At 42.5% G+C, this 13,548-nt stretch overlaps 1 protein-coding gene across 3 annotated transcripts in view; it reads right to left on the bottom strand.

Moving 5' to 3' along the window:
• NUBPL (NUBP iron-sulfur cluster assembly factor, mitochondrial) overlaps positions 1–12,290 on the bottom strand; it is a 156,981-nt gene extending 144,691 nt beyond the window's left edge. Inside the window, exons 1-3 of one of the 3 annotated variants that reach the window (XM_084632402.1) lie at positions 12,116–12,290; positions 8,748–8,895; positions 4,204–4,238 (exon numbers count right to left, since the gene is read on the bottom strand). In XM_084632402.1, coding sequence (XP_084488528.1) covers positions 4,204–4,238; positions 8,748–8,895; positions 12,116–12,220 — 288 coding nt within the window. In that variant the 5' untranslated portion in view covers positions 12,221–12,290. Of the gene's footprint in view, positions 1–4,203; positions 4,239–8,747; positions 8,896–12,115 lie in introns of those variants that run through there. The other 2 variants (XM_084632403.1, XM_084632404.1) reach the window with 2 other exon arrangements.
• Positions 12,291–13,548: the final 1,258 nt, after the last annotated feature.

Here is a 13,548-nt window from a genome sequence, read left to right as displayed (position 1 = left end):
TGGACTTGTCTGGCCCAATGGAAGAGAGGGAATAGTACAGTTACTCCTCACTTAAAGTTGTCCCGGTTAACATCGTTTCGTTGCTGCTCAATTAGTGAACATGCTCGTTTAAAGTTGCACAGTGCTCCCTTATAACATTGTTTGGCAACTGCCTGCTTCGTCCACAGCTTGCAGAAAGAGCAGCCCGTTGCAGCTACCTGGTGGGGGCTTGGAACCAGGGTGGACCGGCAGCCCCCCACTCCCCCAAGTTCCTTGTGCAGCAGCTGCCCAGCAGGCTATCAGTTGCCAGCAGTTCAGCGGTCCCTCCCGCCACTACCATGTGCTGCTCCTGCCCTCTACCTTGGAGCTGCTCCCAGGAGCCTCCTGCTTGTTGCACAATGGGGAAGAGGGGGGCTAATATCAGGGTGTGTCCCTCCCCCTGCTCCTGCTGACCCTATCTCCCTAGAGCAGGGGACATGACAGGGCTCAGGATGGAGGAAGCTTGCAGACAGCAGCTGCTGTCTCAACTTCCTGATCTAAAAAAGTAGTGTACTTAAAGTGAGGCCAGCATACTTAAAGGGGCAATGCGCATCTCTCTCTCTCTCTCACACACACACACAGGGTGTGTGTCTCTGTCTGCCATGCTGTCTCCCTCCCTCTATTTGTGCTGCCTTGTAGAGTGTGAGGCTACATTAACAACGTGTTAACCCTTGAGAGCTCAGCCGAATGCTAGTTCAGCATTTAGCAGTAAGGCATTCCCTTGGAAATATCCCATCCTCTTACTCCACCACCTCAACCAAGCTTCACAATCACCATCACTGCTATGTACAGTATTAAATTGTTTCTTTAAAACTTATACTGTGTATACATATATATAATATAGTCTTTTGTCTGGTGAAAAAAATTTCCCTGGAACCTACCCCCCCCCCCTTTACATTAATTCTTATGGGGAAATTGGATTCGCTTACCATTGTTTCACTTAAAGTCCCATTTTTCAGGAACATAACTACAATGTTAAGCGAGGAGTTACTGTACCTTTATGAATGTGCTGGGGAGGGAGAGTATGGGGGCAGGTAGGGTGTTTGGGGAGAGGTGTGGAATTTTAGTGCCAATGTGATGTACTTATGAATGACATGACCACATATAAATGGGAGAGGGATATTATTCACAGTACAGAACCATAGGGTTAGAAGGGACCATAAGGGTCATCTACTCTAACCCCCTACCAAAATGCAGGATTTTTTGTCTAAACCACCCAAGACAGATGGCTATCCAGCCTCCTTTTGAAAAACTCCAGTGAAGAAGCTTCTACAACTTCCTTCAGGAGTCTGTTCCATTGTCCTACTGTTCTTACAGTAAGGAAGTTTTACCTGAGATTTAATCTAAGTCTGTGTAGATTGATGTAAAGAAGTGATTGAAGTACGAACTGCTATAGATAACTATATTGACGGATAATCTTTGCATACTAATTGTCCCTGCTCATGTGTTTACCTTTATTATTTTGAATATACATTGTATGATGTGAAGTAGTGACAGAAATAAACTTTCTTGATTAAATAAAAAAAAAAAAAAAATGTATAAACATGTGTAGGAAAAGTACAACGTTCACCCATTGCCAGGCTGGTCAGCTGCCATTACCACACCAAAACCCCAGTACTAGCAGAACCTTACAGAAAAAACAAAACCAAAAAACCACCAACTTTCACTAAATGCCGCCGGGGGGACCAACCCCGAATTAAGTTTTAACCCAGTGGTTAGAGTACTTACCTAGGATGAATGAGACCCCCCCAGTTCAAGTCCCCCATCCTCCTGAGAGGAAGAAGAGATTTGAACATTCATCTCCCACCTCTCAGGTGAATGTCCTAACCACCGGGCTATGGGATATTCTGATGTAGTGCTCCCTCAATCTCTCCTGTTGAAACTGTTTCACTATGCATAAAATAATGAAAAACTCTTTGGGCCAAAGAGAAAGACAGCAAGCATGAGGATGACTCTGTAGCTTTGTAGTTAGAGCACTCACCTGGGAGATCCAGAATCCAGCTCCCTGCTCCAATGACTTTTTTTTTTAAAGTTATTTACCAACAGTGGAACAACTTCAACAGAAGTGACCGGCAGAGCCTTACATCAGATTATCCCATAACCCAATGGATAGGGCATTCCCTTCAGAGATTACAACTCCCTGTTCAAATCCCATCTCTGATGGAAGAGAAAATTGAGCTGGGGCATTTCCCACATCCCAGGTGAGAACTCTAACCACTGGGCTAAAGGTTATGATGGAGGTTGTTCTTCTCCTCCAGCTTCTTGTAAAAGCAGCTGTCATAAAACATAAAGCTAAGGGTAGCATAAAATCCCTCCTTTACCTGTAAGGGGTTAAGAAGCTCAAATAACCTGGTTGGCACCTGACCAAAAGGACCAATAACAGAAGAAGATCCTTTCATATCGGGGGGGTTTGTTTGTGCTCTCTTGGGTCAGAGAGTAGGACCAGACAGAAAAAACCCTCTCCTAAAACTCTATCTGAAATAAGCATCTACGATTACAAAAACTAAGTAAAGCAAGGAAATGCGTCAGATTATCTTTTGTTTTAGCTTGTGAATTTTCCCTATGCCAAGAGGGAGGTTTATTCCTGTTTTTTGTAACCTTAAAGTTTTTCAGAGAGGGGAATCCTCTGTGTTTTATATCTTATTACCCTGTAAAATTACCTTCCATCCTGATTTTACAGAGGTGCTTCTTTTACTTTTTTCTTTATAATAAAGTTCTGCTTTTAAGAACTTTTTTACTGTCCTAAAAACCCCAAGGGTCTGGTCTGTGCTCACCTTGTTTACCTATTTGGTTGGTATATTATTCTCAAGCCTCCCCAGGAAAGGGAGTGAAGGGGCTTTGGGGGATATTTTGGGGAAACAGGAACTCCAAGTGGTCCTTCTCCTGAATCTCTGTCTAACCCACTTGGTGGTGGCAGCAATACCGTCCAAGGACAAGGAAGAACTTGTGCCTTGGGGAAGTTTTTAACCTAAGCTGGTAGAAATAAGCTTAGGGGGTCTTTCATGCGGGTCCCCACATCTGCACCCCAGAGTTCAGAATGGGGAGGGAACCCTGACAGCAGCATTTGCATCTAACCCCAAAGAGTTTGCAGCTGAGAATCCCAAACAGAGGGAAGTGTCTCCCTTCCAACTGAACTTGGTCACCAAACAGCCAGGGGGTAGGGCTTAGGACACAACCGTCACATTGGCACCTCCCATTGGCTAGCTTAGACAGGTTGTCACCTAGCATGATGGCTTTTGTGCATCCAATTTGGAGGTGCCTACATCTCCCCATTCATTGTATAAGGAGCCTTAGGTGCCTAACTCAGGCTTAGAGAATCCCAATGATTTTGTAGGTACTTAAAATTTAGGCATCATCATACCTAAGTTTCTTTCTGAATCTCCTCCTATGTATATTTGCTCTATATAGCAGCTAATGCCTTATCCATACAAACAGTATTTTATAGATCTTCCTTTGCTCTTAAATATAACGGATACTTGCGTAAGACACAAAGAACCTGGCCTACTTCTGAGAGGACTTACTTCAATGCACGTACTCCCAATTTACAGTGGCTGGTAAGCATAATGAAGCTCTCTTATTCTTAAGAGTACACTGGTTCCAGCTGCCCATTTCTGACCTGAAATTACAGTCTTAGCTTTGTGATATCACAACTAGTTACAGTAATAATTTTGTGTTAGTCTTTACAAATAACTGACTTTAAGGCTTCAGAGAGACATTTAGTTCCTTTTTCTTCAGCCTTTCATTTTAAGTATTTTTGTATATTAATTTCTGCCGTAGAAGAGTAAACCTCTGTTACCATGACAGATGTTTTGAGTATTATCTATCACCTACACAACTATTTTTCCAAATCGGTGTCAAGAAAAAGTAGACCCAATGCTGTGCCAGTAGCCACTAGTATGGACCTCTGTGCCCTTGCAGAATCACAGCAAACTCACTGAGACACTGATAGGGGCAGAGTACAGTGCTAACAAACCCAGATGAAGAATCAGGACTACTGACTCATTCACTGTGCCAACATAATAAACAAATCAACATAGAACGTAAAATGCTATGAAAAATAAAGGAATTTACTCAGAGTAAATACTTTGATTTCATTTAACTGGTGGCCCCTAATAGTAACTTTTTATTTACATTGCTCACAGCAAACTAAGTTTATTTAAGTTTGATAAATAATTATTCACTTACCGAATCACATGCTGCTAATGCAAGGGCTACGTTTACTGTAAGAAAAGAAGAAGAAAAAAAAGTTAATCACAGCAGAATTTTATTTCCCAAATATTTTACAATATTATGAACCTCCACAAGAAAGGAAGAGACATCTAATATAAATATTGATCATGTGATTATAATTGCCACTTTAGTTCTTAAGGCTTGTCTTCTTCGCTGCAACAGTTAGGGCTCGTCTTCACCAGCAACGCTGCCGCACTTTAATGTGGCTGTGTAGTCGCAGCACAGCGCCGGGAGACCGCTCTCCCAGCACTATTTAAAAAAAAAAAAAAACCATCTCCACGAGGGGAATGGCTCCCAGTGCTGGTGCACTGTCTACACTGGCACTTTACAGCGCTGAAACTTGCAGTGCTCAGGGGGGTGTTTTTTCACACCACTGAGCGAGAAAGTTGCAGCGCTGTAACGTGCCAGCATAGACAAGCCCTTAGCTCAAGTCAATACACTTGAGTTAACCACCTAGCTCCAGTGAGAGCAGAGTTACCACACTGCAAAACAACGCAGGAGCTATAGAGCGAGTTGATCAGCAACACTGGATTAGCATCTGACGAGTTGTTTTAACTCAAGATGCTGCATCCCCATTGCATGATCAGCTCCAGCATTAGCAGCACTTGATCTTCAACACCCCCACACACCCTAAAGTGCTAACTAGTTTGATCTTAAAAGCACCACTTAACTCAAGCTAGGGATCTGTGGGTGAATGGAATCAGATTAGGGGAAAAACTTGACTCATAGCTCAAACTAATAGTGCAACGAAGGCAAGCCTTTAATTTCTAAGAAACAGTGCAAAATAAAAAGAGGTTTTTCAAAAGGTTTTGGTTTTCTCTACCAAAAGAAAACCTTGAGAAAAATGTTTGAGATTTCTGTTAGAGAATTTAATACCAATTTGATTTTTTTAAAGGCATACTTAAAAGGTTGTACTTAAAGATTGTACTTAAAAACAAATTCAGATTTCCTTACCACGCTCTCCACTAACCTTTTTAATTTAATGACCAGTGACCTGCACCTTTAAAAATAGGCTTGTGCCATTTTTTGCTTCCTTATGATTTTTTTTTTTAATTTTTAATTACATTTTCTGTAATAGGAACAAAACCAGGTTTTGCTTGTTACTTTAAATTTCAAATCTTATCTACCCTGGAAGTATCTGTAGCAGTGCTGTTTGGGAAATTTTCAACAACGGGGGAGAGAGGGGAAGAAAATAAAAGCAGATTCATCAAAACAAACTTTTACAGGAACATTCCAGTTTTGACAAAATTTACTCAAAGGTTTCTCAGGTCCAGTTTGGAATTTCTGAGTTTCTTGGCCGAAACAAGAGAGACATTAGCACCTCAGCCTGGTGGCTAGGGCTTTCATCTCAGATGTGGAGACCTAGGTTCAAATCAGTGATCTGAATCATCCTAATAGCCAGGCTATTTGCTGTTCTCTGGATCTTTGGATAGGCCTGTCTGTCTCACTCTCTTACTTACTTCAAAAGGTCTCAAGTTCGCCCCAATACAGAACAGGAACATTTTTGAACTAGTGAAAAATTTTCACACAATGGGAAAATCATTGTCCACCCCAGTCTAGTGTGGAAGCAACTTAAGAACTTGTGAAATTTTACAAGAAACTGACTACTGAGCAATTGAGAAGAATTTTTAGTCAGATGGTTTATATTTTTGTTTGTTTGTGTCAACCTTTATTTAACGCCAATACTTGGAAAGAAAGGATATTTTTATGAAAGCTTCAACAACCCAACACCTTCAACTAAGGTACAAGACCCTCAAGAAGTCCTTCAGCAAAACCAGAAGGTTTCTTGACCTTCCTAATAGTTCCAAGTTAAAAACAAGCAATAAAAATTAAATAAAAACCTCTTTAGGCCTTCGTTATACATCATACAAAAAAAGGACTACAAACCCAAATTCAATTCTCTAAAGCAGCTCGTCTGTCTTTTTGGTAACGAGAAGGACGAGATAGATTTGTTGCAAGGTTGGTAGGGAAAGGAAAAGTTTAGACAAATTAGAAAAACAGAGCTAAGATCTCTGCATGAAAAAATTCTGGCAAGAGGGAAAACTGGAAGTGGAAGAGAGGAATAAAGAGAGAGGTAGGAAGGAATAAAAATAAACCACTTAATAGGTGGATGGAAAATAGTACAAGAGAGAGAAGAAACACCAAAAGACTAGAAGGAGGAAGAAAAAGCTTTTTCCACACAAAATAGCACCTCCTCTCAGTCACTGAGAGGAACTACTGTTTCCAGAAGATCCAAATCAGGTGTGTGAAAGTGACAGAAGAAAGAGGGAAGTTGATTTGACTTCTCCTGAAGGTAGAAAAGTTATAGGGCAATGGGAGAAAAGGAGAGAAACATCATTCAACAGTAAACACAACGGCTGATTAAGAAATAGTCTTGAATAGGCTTTTCCTGGGATTCCCATCCAGTTGTCCTAATATGGAGGGGTGGTTGAGGCTGGAATGCAAGAATACTTAAGCAATGAAAAATATGGGAAACTGAGGCTCAGAGATACAGAAGTCAAAGATGGGGTGCTGAGGTCTGCAAAGCAGTCACATCTGTAGAAGTATCTCCCCAAGGGTCCTTTAACAAAAATGACAGGGTACACAACTTTAAAAGCAAGTTAATCCCAGATTTCAGCAGCACTGCAATGGGCTGAATAAAAATTCTGCAATTATCTAACCTTTAGATATTCATCTTAACACTGAAATTTATTCTCATTTTGACAAATGAGCACCAAGAGACTGTTTTATCTTCTCAGTACAGATATGCAATACCCGTTTGAAAGGAGACTATAGCTCCAAAACACCAATCCTTGGACAGTGAATTTAGATTTAAGCTACATCTTTTATATTTATTACTTTGTTACGTAGCTGAGAGTGCAGTCCATATATATGGTCAAAACTGGAATCTCTGCCCATATTTTAAAAAAATATAGATTTTAATTAACTTCATCCAGACTCCAATAAGTAGCCATTAATTCAGTTTTTTCATTTGTGGACATAAAGGGGTAAATTGTTTTTATCGTTGGAAAGTCAACTTTACAAACCATACTATCAACAACCTAACTAAGAACAGCGAATTACCATCACCAGCCAGCAACCACACTGTAAAGAAATACACCAATTGATTATTCCTTATGATGTGTCCATAGAGAGATGAAATCTAAAATAAGGAAATTCACTCAATCTGTACTTCAGTTTACAATCACTAAGCAATTCCAAATTAAACATGTCTGTGTTTTGTTTTTGTTTCTTTAATTTAACAGCCTGCCCATTCCATGACTGGCAACCCAGAAAATGAACATATATATATATATATAATTTATGTAGAGCTGTGAGCGTCTTTTTTAGAACATAGACTTTGAACAAAGTCAGAATCTGAGGATTTCACCAAGAAATATATATATATTAAGATATTGCCTTCTTAATATGGATTCTTGAAGAGATTTTTAAATAAATTCACAAAGGCTAATATAAAGAGAAATATTTCCCAAATAATTTTACTGTCAACAAGACTTTATTTTTATTGAACAAACCTCTGCAGTGTTATCATCCCAAATGTAACATTATAGTTCTATTGCCGAAGAACCACAGTTAAAAGGTAAATCATTAGTTTGAAATCTAGTTAGATGGGGGAAAAAAAAGGAGTCAAAGCAGTTTGTACTATACACACTCATGAGACCCCCTACCAATTTTTGTGGTTTGCAATCACTGTTTTGTTTTTCCTTGGGTAACGTCCACACAAACAACTAAGAAAACTGACAAAGGTCCTGATCCTGCCAGCTTCCCTACATGGGCAGATCCCTGCCTTCCACTTAAGAAAATGAGTCTCCACATGTGTCGGAAGTCCACTGCCCTGAGCAGCTTCTAGCAGCAGGATCTAATGGAAGTCTAACTTAGATCCTGCTCCTGCAGTATGGGGTATTTATAGGTAGACCTCTGCATCCATGTGGAACTACTTTGAACGCAGGGAGACCTTGCAGGGGTATAAGGGCCTATCCAAAATGACTGGACTATAGGATCAAGGCATATGAACTCCACAAGGTACACAGGGAAACTGACTTACACAAAGTGTTGTGATTGTCAAATGCAGAAAGACAGACAGACTTTCTCTTCCGCCCCCCCTCCGCAACCCTATTAAAATAATCTTAGGTGTTATTTGCACAATTATAGATGAAAAACTTTCAAACTGACTGTCCTTTTAAACTCTTGCAGACTACACAGAAGTGAAACTGACTTGTCTGGTTTCACAGCTTCAGACTGAATGAAATACAAAAATTGCCTAATAGCTGAAAAGTAAAGTAGATTTTTTAAATGCTTTTAGTTTTTACTAATACTGCCATACCGCAGATCTTTAATAAAGATAAATATGCATGTTTTTATTTTGCTGTTTACCGCTTGTGTAATTAGTTTATTAATGTATTTGTATAAAAATACGATGCTATTATGCATGTTGTAAAACAGAAATAAATACCAATACAATAATAAAAGTGGATGCCAGAGCAAACACGAAAACTTACCTGCTGTTGTTGACTTTCCAACTCCCCCTTTCCCAGAAGCAAAAACCAATACCTGCTTAACTCCTCCTATTGGCTTTTGTTTTGGAAGTCCTCGAGACATGATTTGGGCACGTTTTTCTTTTAGAAACCCATCATTGGTGCTTGATGACTTAAAAAAAAAAAACCCACATATATACTGTTTTGTTACAGATGTACGAGTCCTGTACTTTTTGAAAGAAAAAATTTCAAAGCTGGATTCCAGGAAAGTAACAGTCACCTTAAGACTCAATAGCCCTGTCTACACTTTTGCATGTGAGTAGTCCTGTTTATTCAGTGGGAATTATCTTGTGTGTACAGTTACTCATATACATCTTGCAAGATCAGGGCCTAATTCAGGAGTGATCCAACTGATGTCAGTGAAGTTACAAGTGCGCAAAACCGGTAAAGTATTGCCAGTCTCAAGTGTTCAAAAAATCACAAACTGCACACCCAAAAAATTTTAACTTAAAAATCCTGAGATTTCTAACAATAACTTTTAGATTCTTTTATTTTGTGCTTTTCTCTACAACCATGTGAGCTAGAAACTTATGTTAAAAAAAAAAAAAAGCACCCCGCAAGCTGAGATTCTCACCTACTTATATGACTCCATGCTGGGACCTGGGGGGGGGGGGGGGATGGTCCACCAGCTGCCATTGGCATTTTAAGCACCATGTCATCTAATCTTACTCAGAAAAGCAACTCAGGCTGACCCACTGATTAAAAAGGCAGAGGATATTGGTGGCCGTTCTACAGTAGGGTTCCCAGCATTGCTAACAGCAATGAATCTGAACCACTGTTAGCAACAGTGGCTAATTTTTAACCTTGATAAGACTTTTTTGGCCTGATTCTGATCTGAATTTAACTAAACCAGTTTTACATATATAACATCACGAATGTCACTGGAATTACTCCTGATTTACACAAGAGCAGAATCAGATCCAATAATTTTCTATGTCCTGCAGACACCCTACTGTATGGTATATAAGGAATTTCAGCTAGGAGTTTGACACATATACACACACACACATGCCAGTCGACGTCTTGCCTGTCACCAGGGGCAACCTTAGACAAAAGTATAACAAATAGATACCTGAGACCCTGTAATTCTGGAGGATTGTCTGTGGGACAACCCAGGAAACACTCAGCCATTGGCAGCTCCTCCTCCTCCAGGTCCTGTTGCTGAACTAATGTCTTGTCTACAGCAGGAAACTGACAGCATATCTATAGCAGAATAACTATTAAGCTGTAAGCTATTCAGCTATAACTCCCCTGTATTGTATGGCCACTCTATTCCAGAATAAAAGTGACTTTATTCCAGAACAATTACTCCAAAGGAGTGGACTAATCATTCCAGAATAACGAGGAGTCCCGTGGCACCTTAAAGACTAACAGATTTATTTGGGTATAAGCTTTTGTGGGTAAAAAACCCACTTCTTCAGATGCATGGAGTGAAAATTATAGATACAGGCATAAATATATAGCTGCGCATGAAGAGATGTGAGTTACCTTACAAGTGGAGAACCAATGTTGAAGGCCATTTCAGTCAGGGTGGTTGTGGTCCACTCCCAATAATTGATGAGATTGTGTCAATACCAAGAGAGGGGAAATTGCTTTTGTAGTGAGCCATGCACTCTCAGTCCCCATTCAAGCCCAAATTGATGGTTTGGCCAGCATACATGGCAGAGGGGCATTGCTGGCACATGATGGCATATATCACAATAGTAGATGTGCAAGTGAATGAGCTTCTGATGGTGTGGCTCAGCCCTATGATGGTGTCGCTAGAGGAGATATGGGACAGAGAAGGCAACGGGGTTTGTTACAGGGACACCATTGGCCATCACATACAGTCCCCAGCTAAAACCTCTCCAGCGCATCATCAACAATCTACAACCTATCCCGCAAAACGATCCCCCACTCTCACAGGCCTTGGGAGGCAGGCCAATCCTAGCTTTTGGACAGCCCTCCAACCTGAAGCAAATACTCACCAGCAACTACATAGACCACAGAACACTAACCCAGGAACCAATTCTTGTAACAAACCCCGTTGTATTCTCTGTCCCCATATGCCGCTCTGCCCTGTACAATGGCCAAACCGGACAGTCTCTATGTAAAAGGATAAATGGACACAATTCAGACACCAGGAATGGTAACACACAAAAGCCAGTAGGAGAACACTTCAATCTCCCTGGACACTCAATAACAGATTTAAAAGTAGTCATTCTTCAACAACAAAAACTCAAAAACAGACTTCAAAGAGAAACCGCAGAGCTACAATTTATTTGCAAATTTAACACCATCAATTTGGGCTTGAATAGAGACTGGGTATGGCTGGCTCACTACAAAAGCAAATTTCCCTCTCTTGGTATTGACACTTCCTCATCAATTATTGGGAGTGGACCTCACCCACATGGACTAAATTGGCCTTCAACATCGGTTCTCCACTTGTAAGGTAACTCACTTCTCTTCATGTGCCACTATATCTTTATGCCTGTATCTGTAATTTTCACGCCATGCATCTTAAGAAGTGGGGTTTTTATCCACAAAAGCTTATGCCCAAATAAATCTGTTAGTCTTTAAGATGCCACCAGATTCCTCGTTTTTGTGGATACAGACTAACACAGCTACCCCTCTGATACTTCATTCCAGAATAGACTGTCCCCCCAATACCAAAACACCTACAGCTCAAAAAATTGGTTAGTCTTTAAGATGCCACTAGTACTCCTTTTCTTTTTGCGAATACAGACTAACACGGCTGTTACTCTGAAACCTACAGCTCAAAAGTTACTCTGCTTTAGCTATGCCAATCAATTTCCCCCATGTAGACAAGCCCGGAGATACGGCCACTTACCATGAGCAGCAAATATATCATTATGGGCTGCGCTGCCAAGCCCCTGAGACATAAAGCTCTTGCGGGACTGGCAGAAAGGGGAAGACCCGCTCCCGCAAAGGACCCTGCCAGCGGGACCCAGCAGCACGGAGCGAGCGAGGGCCACTGGGAGAGCCAGTCCCCGCGGGCAAGAAGCATTAGGGGACCCAGCCCATGGTGGGGCGCATGCACCCCCTACACTACAGGCCCCGTCCTGTTGGGCTGGGGTCCTGCGAATGGGCCTTTCAGAGACCCAAAATGGGGCCTATTCCCTCACGGGACCCACCCCACAGTCCCTATGGGGGCTGCTAGGGGACCCCACTCCACGTGGCCACAGCGCTCCCCACACAGGGCGCGGGCAGACCTGCCCTACGCTTGGTGTTTGCGCGCCCCGCCGCCAGTACAAACAGCCGGGGCGGAGCCCGCGCCCAGGGAAGCGGCGGTGGCGGCTCCGCTCCTCCTGGTTCCCCCGGGCTGCACTTACCAGCGAGCGAGAGGAGAAGGTGGCGCTGCCCCAGCCATGCAGGCGGCGCGGAGCCCCAGGACGGAGCCTGGCGCATAGCCCCCGGTACCACACTTGGGCCACCATCTCCTCTACTGCCCCGGGCGCGCTGAGATGGCGTCGCTTAACCCCGCCTCAGCATCCCGCCCCCTTCCCCTGTCGGGCCGAAGCACAGCTCTAGGGAGGCGTCTGCCTGCCCCGCACTTTGCCGGGCCCCGCGTGCTCCGCTCCGCTCCTTCAGGAAGGGGCCGTCAGCCGGAGGCGCTGAACTCAATCTTCCCGCCCCAACGGGAGCGGAGGCTGCTCAACGCCTCCCTGGCCTCAGGCCCTTGTAATTTGTACATTTAAAGGGCTCCGCAGGAGGATGTGTGGCAAAACCCTTGCTTGGCGTGCACCGTGCTCTTGGCACTGCAGAGGCAGGGTCCTGGCATCATACTGGTTCATAGGCAAACGCCACACACCATGCAATTTCAAACAAGAGGGGACTTGTTTCTTCGTCAGAGTTTATCACCGTGACACGCCACGAGGTCTGTGTCTACCATGGGTCCCTGTGGATACAAGGTCATCCTGATTCGCTTTGGGGACAGGCTAAAGATAACGCTCTCTTCGGCTATTAAGGGTTCCCGCCCATCTGTTGCCTAATGCTTTGCAAACCAGGAGAAGGCACTGCTAGCAGGAAAGTAATCTATAGTTAATGCTTTTTATCAAAAGATATAAAAACCTCTTGCTTCAGTGTTTAAGGCAGTCTCTATTAGCAATTAGGGTGACAATTTCTTGCATCTTCCACTGAAGCACTTGGTGGAAACTTTTAACAGTGCAAGTAATTAAGCACTGGAACAATTTACCCAGGGTTGGGGTGAATTCTCCATCACTGACAACTTTTAAATTAGTGGTTCTCAAATTTTTGTATTGGTTACCCCTTTCGCATAGCAAGTCTCTGAGTGTGACCCCCCCCCTTATAAATTAAAAACACTTTTTAGTATATTTAACACCATTATAAATGCTGTAGCAAAGCTGGGTTTGGGGTGGAGGCTGACAGGTCGTACCCCCCCGCCCATGTAATTACCTTGTGACCCCCTGAGGGGTCCCGACCCTCAGTTTGAGAACCCCTGTTTTAAATCATGAATGAGTGTTCTAAAGATCTCCTCTAGGAATTATTTTGAGAAGTTCCAAAGGACTCATCTACCCTTAGAATCTATGCTGGTTACTGTTGGGGACAGGATACTGAACTAGATGTAGCACAAGACTGATATGGTATGGCAATTCCTATGTTCCAATATAGGGTGTGCATTCCCAAGCAGTGACCATAGAAAGAAGCTGTGACAGTTCCTAATTAAAATTTACAGAACTACCAATACCATGAATGAAACATTGTTGGGTGATGGCATCCCTTAAAAAATAAGCTTTGACACATA

Source organism: Lepidochelys olivacea (genome assembly GCF_965140295.1).
Source record: "Lepidochelys olivacea isolate rLepOli2 genome assembly, chromosome: 6".
NCBI lineage: Eukaryota > Metazoa > Chordata > Testudines > Cheloniidae > Lepidochelys > Lepidochelys olivacea.
This window is presented reverse-complemented; position numbering and strand designations above follow the sequence as displayed.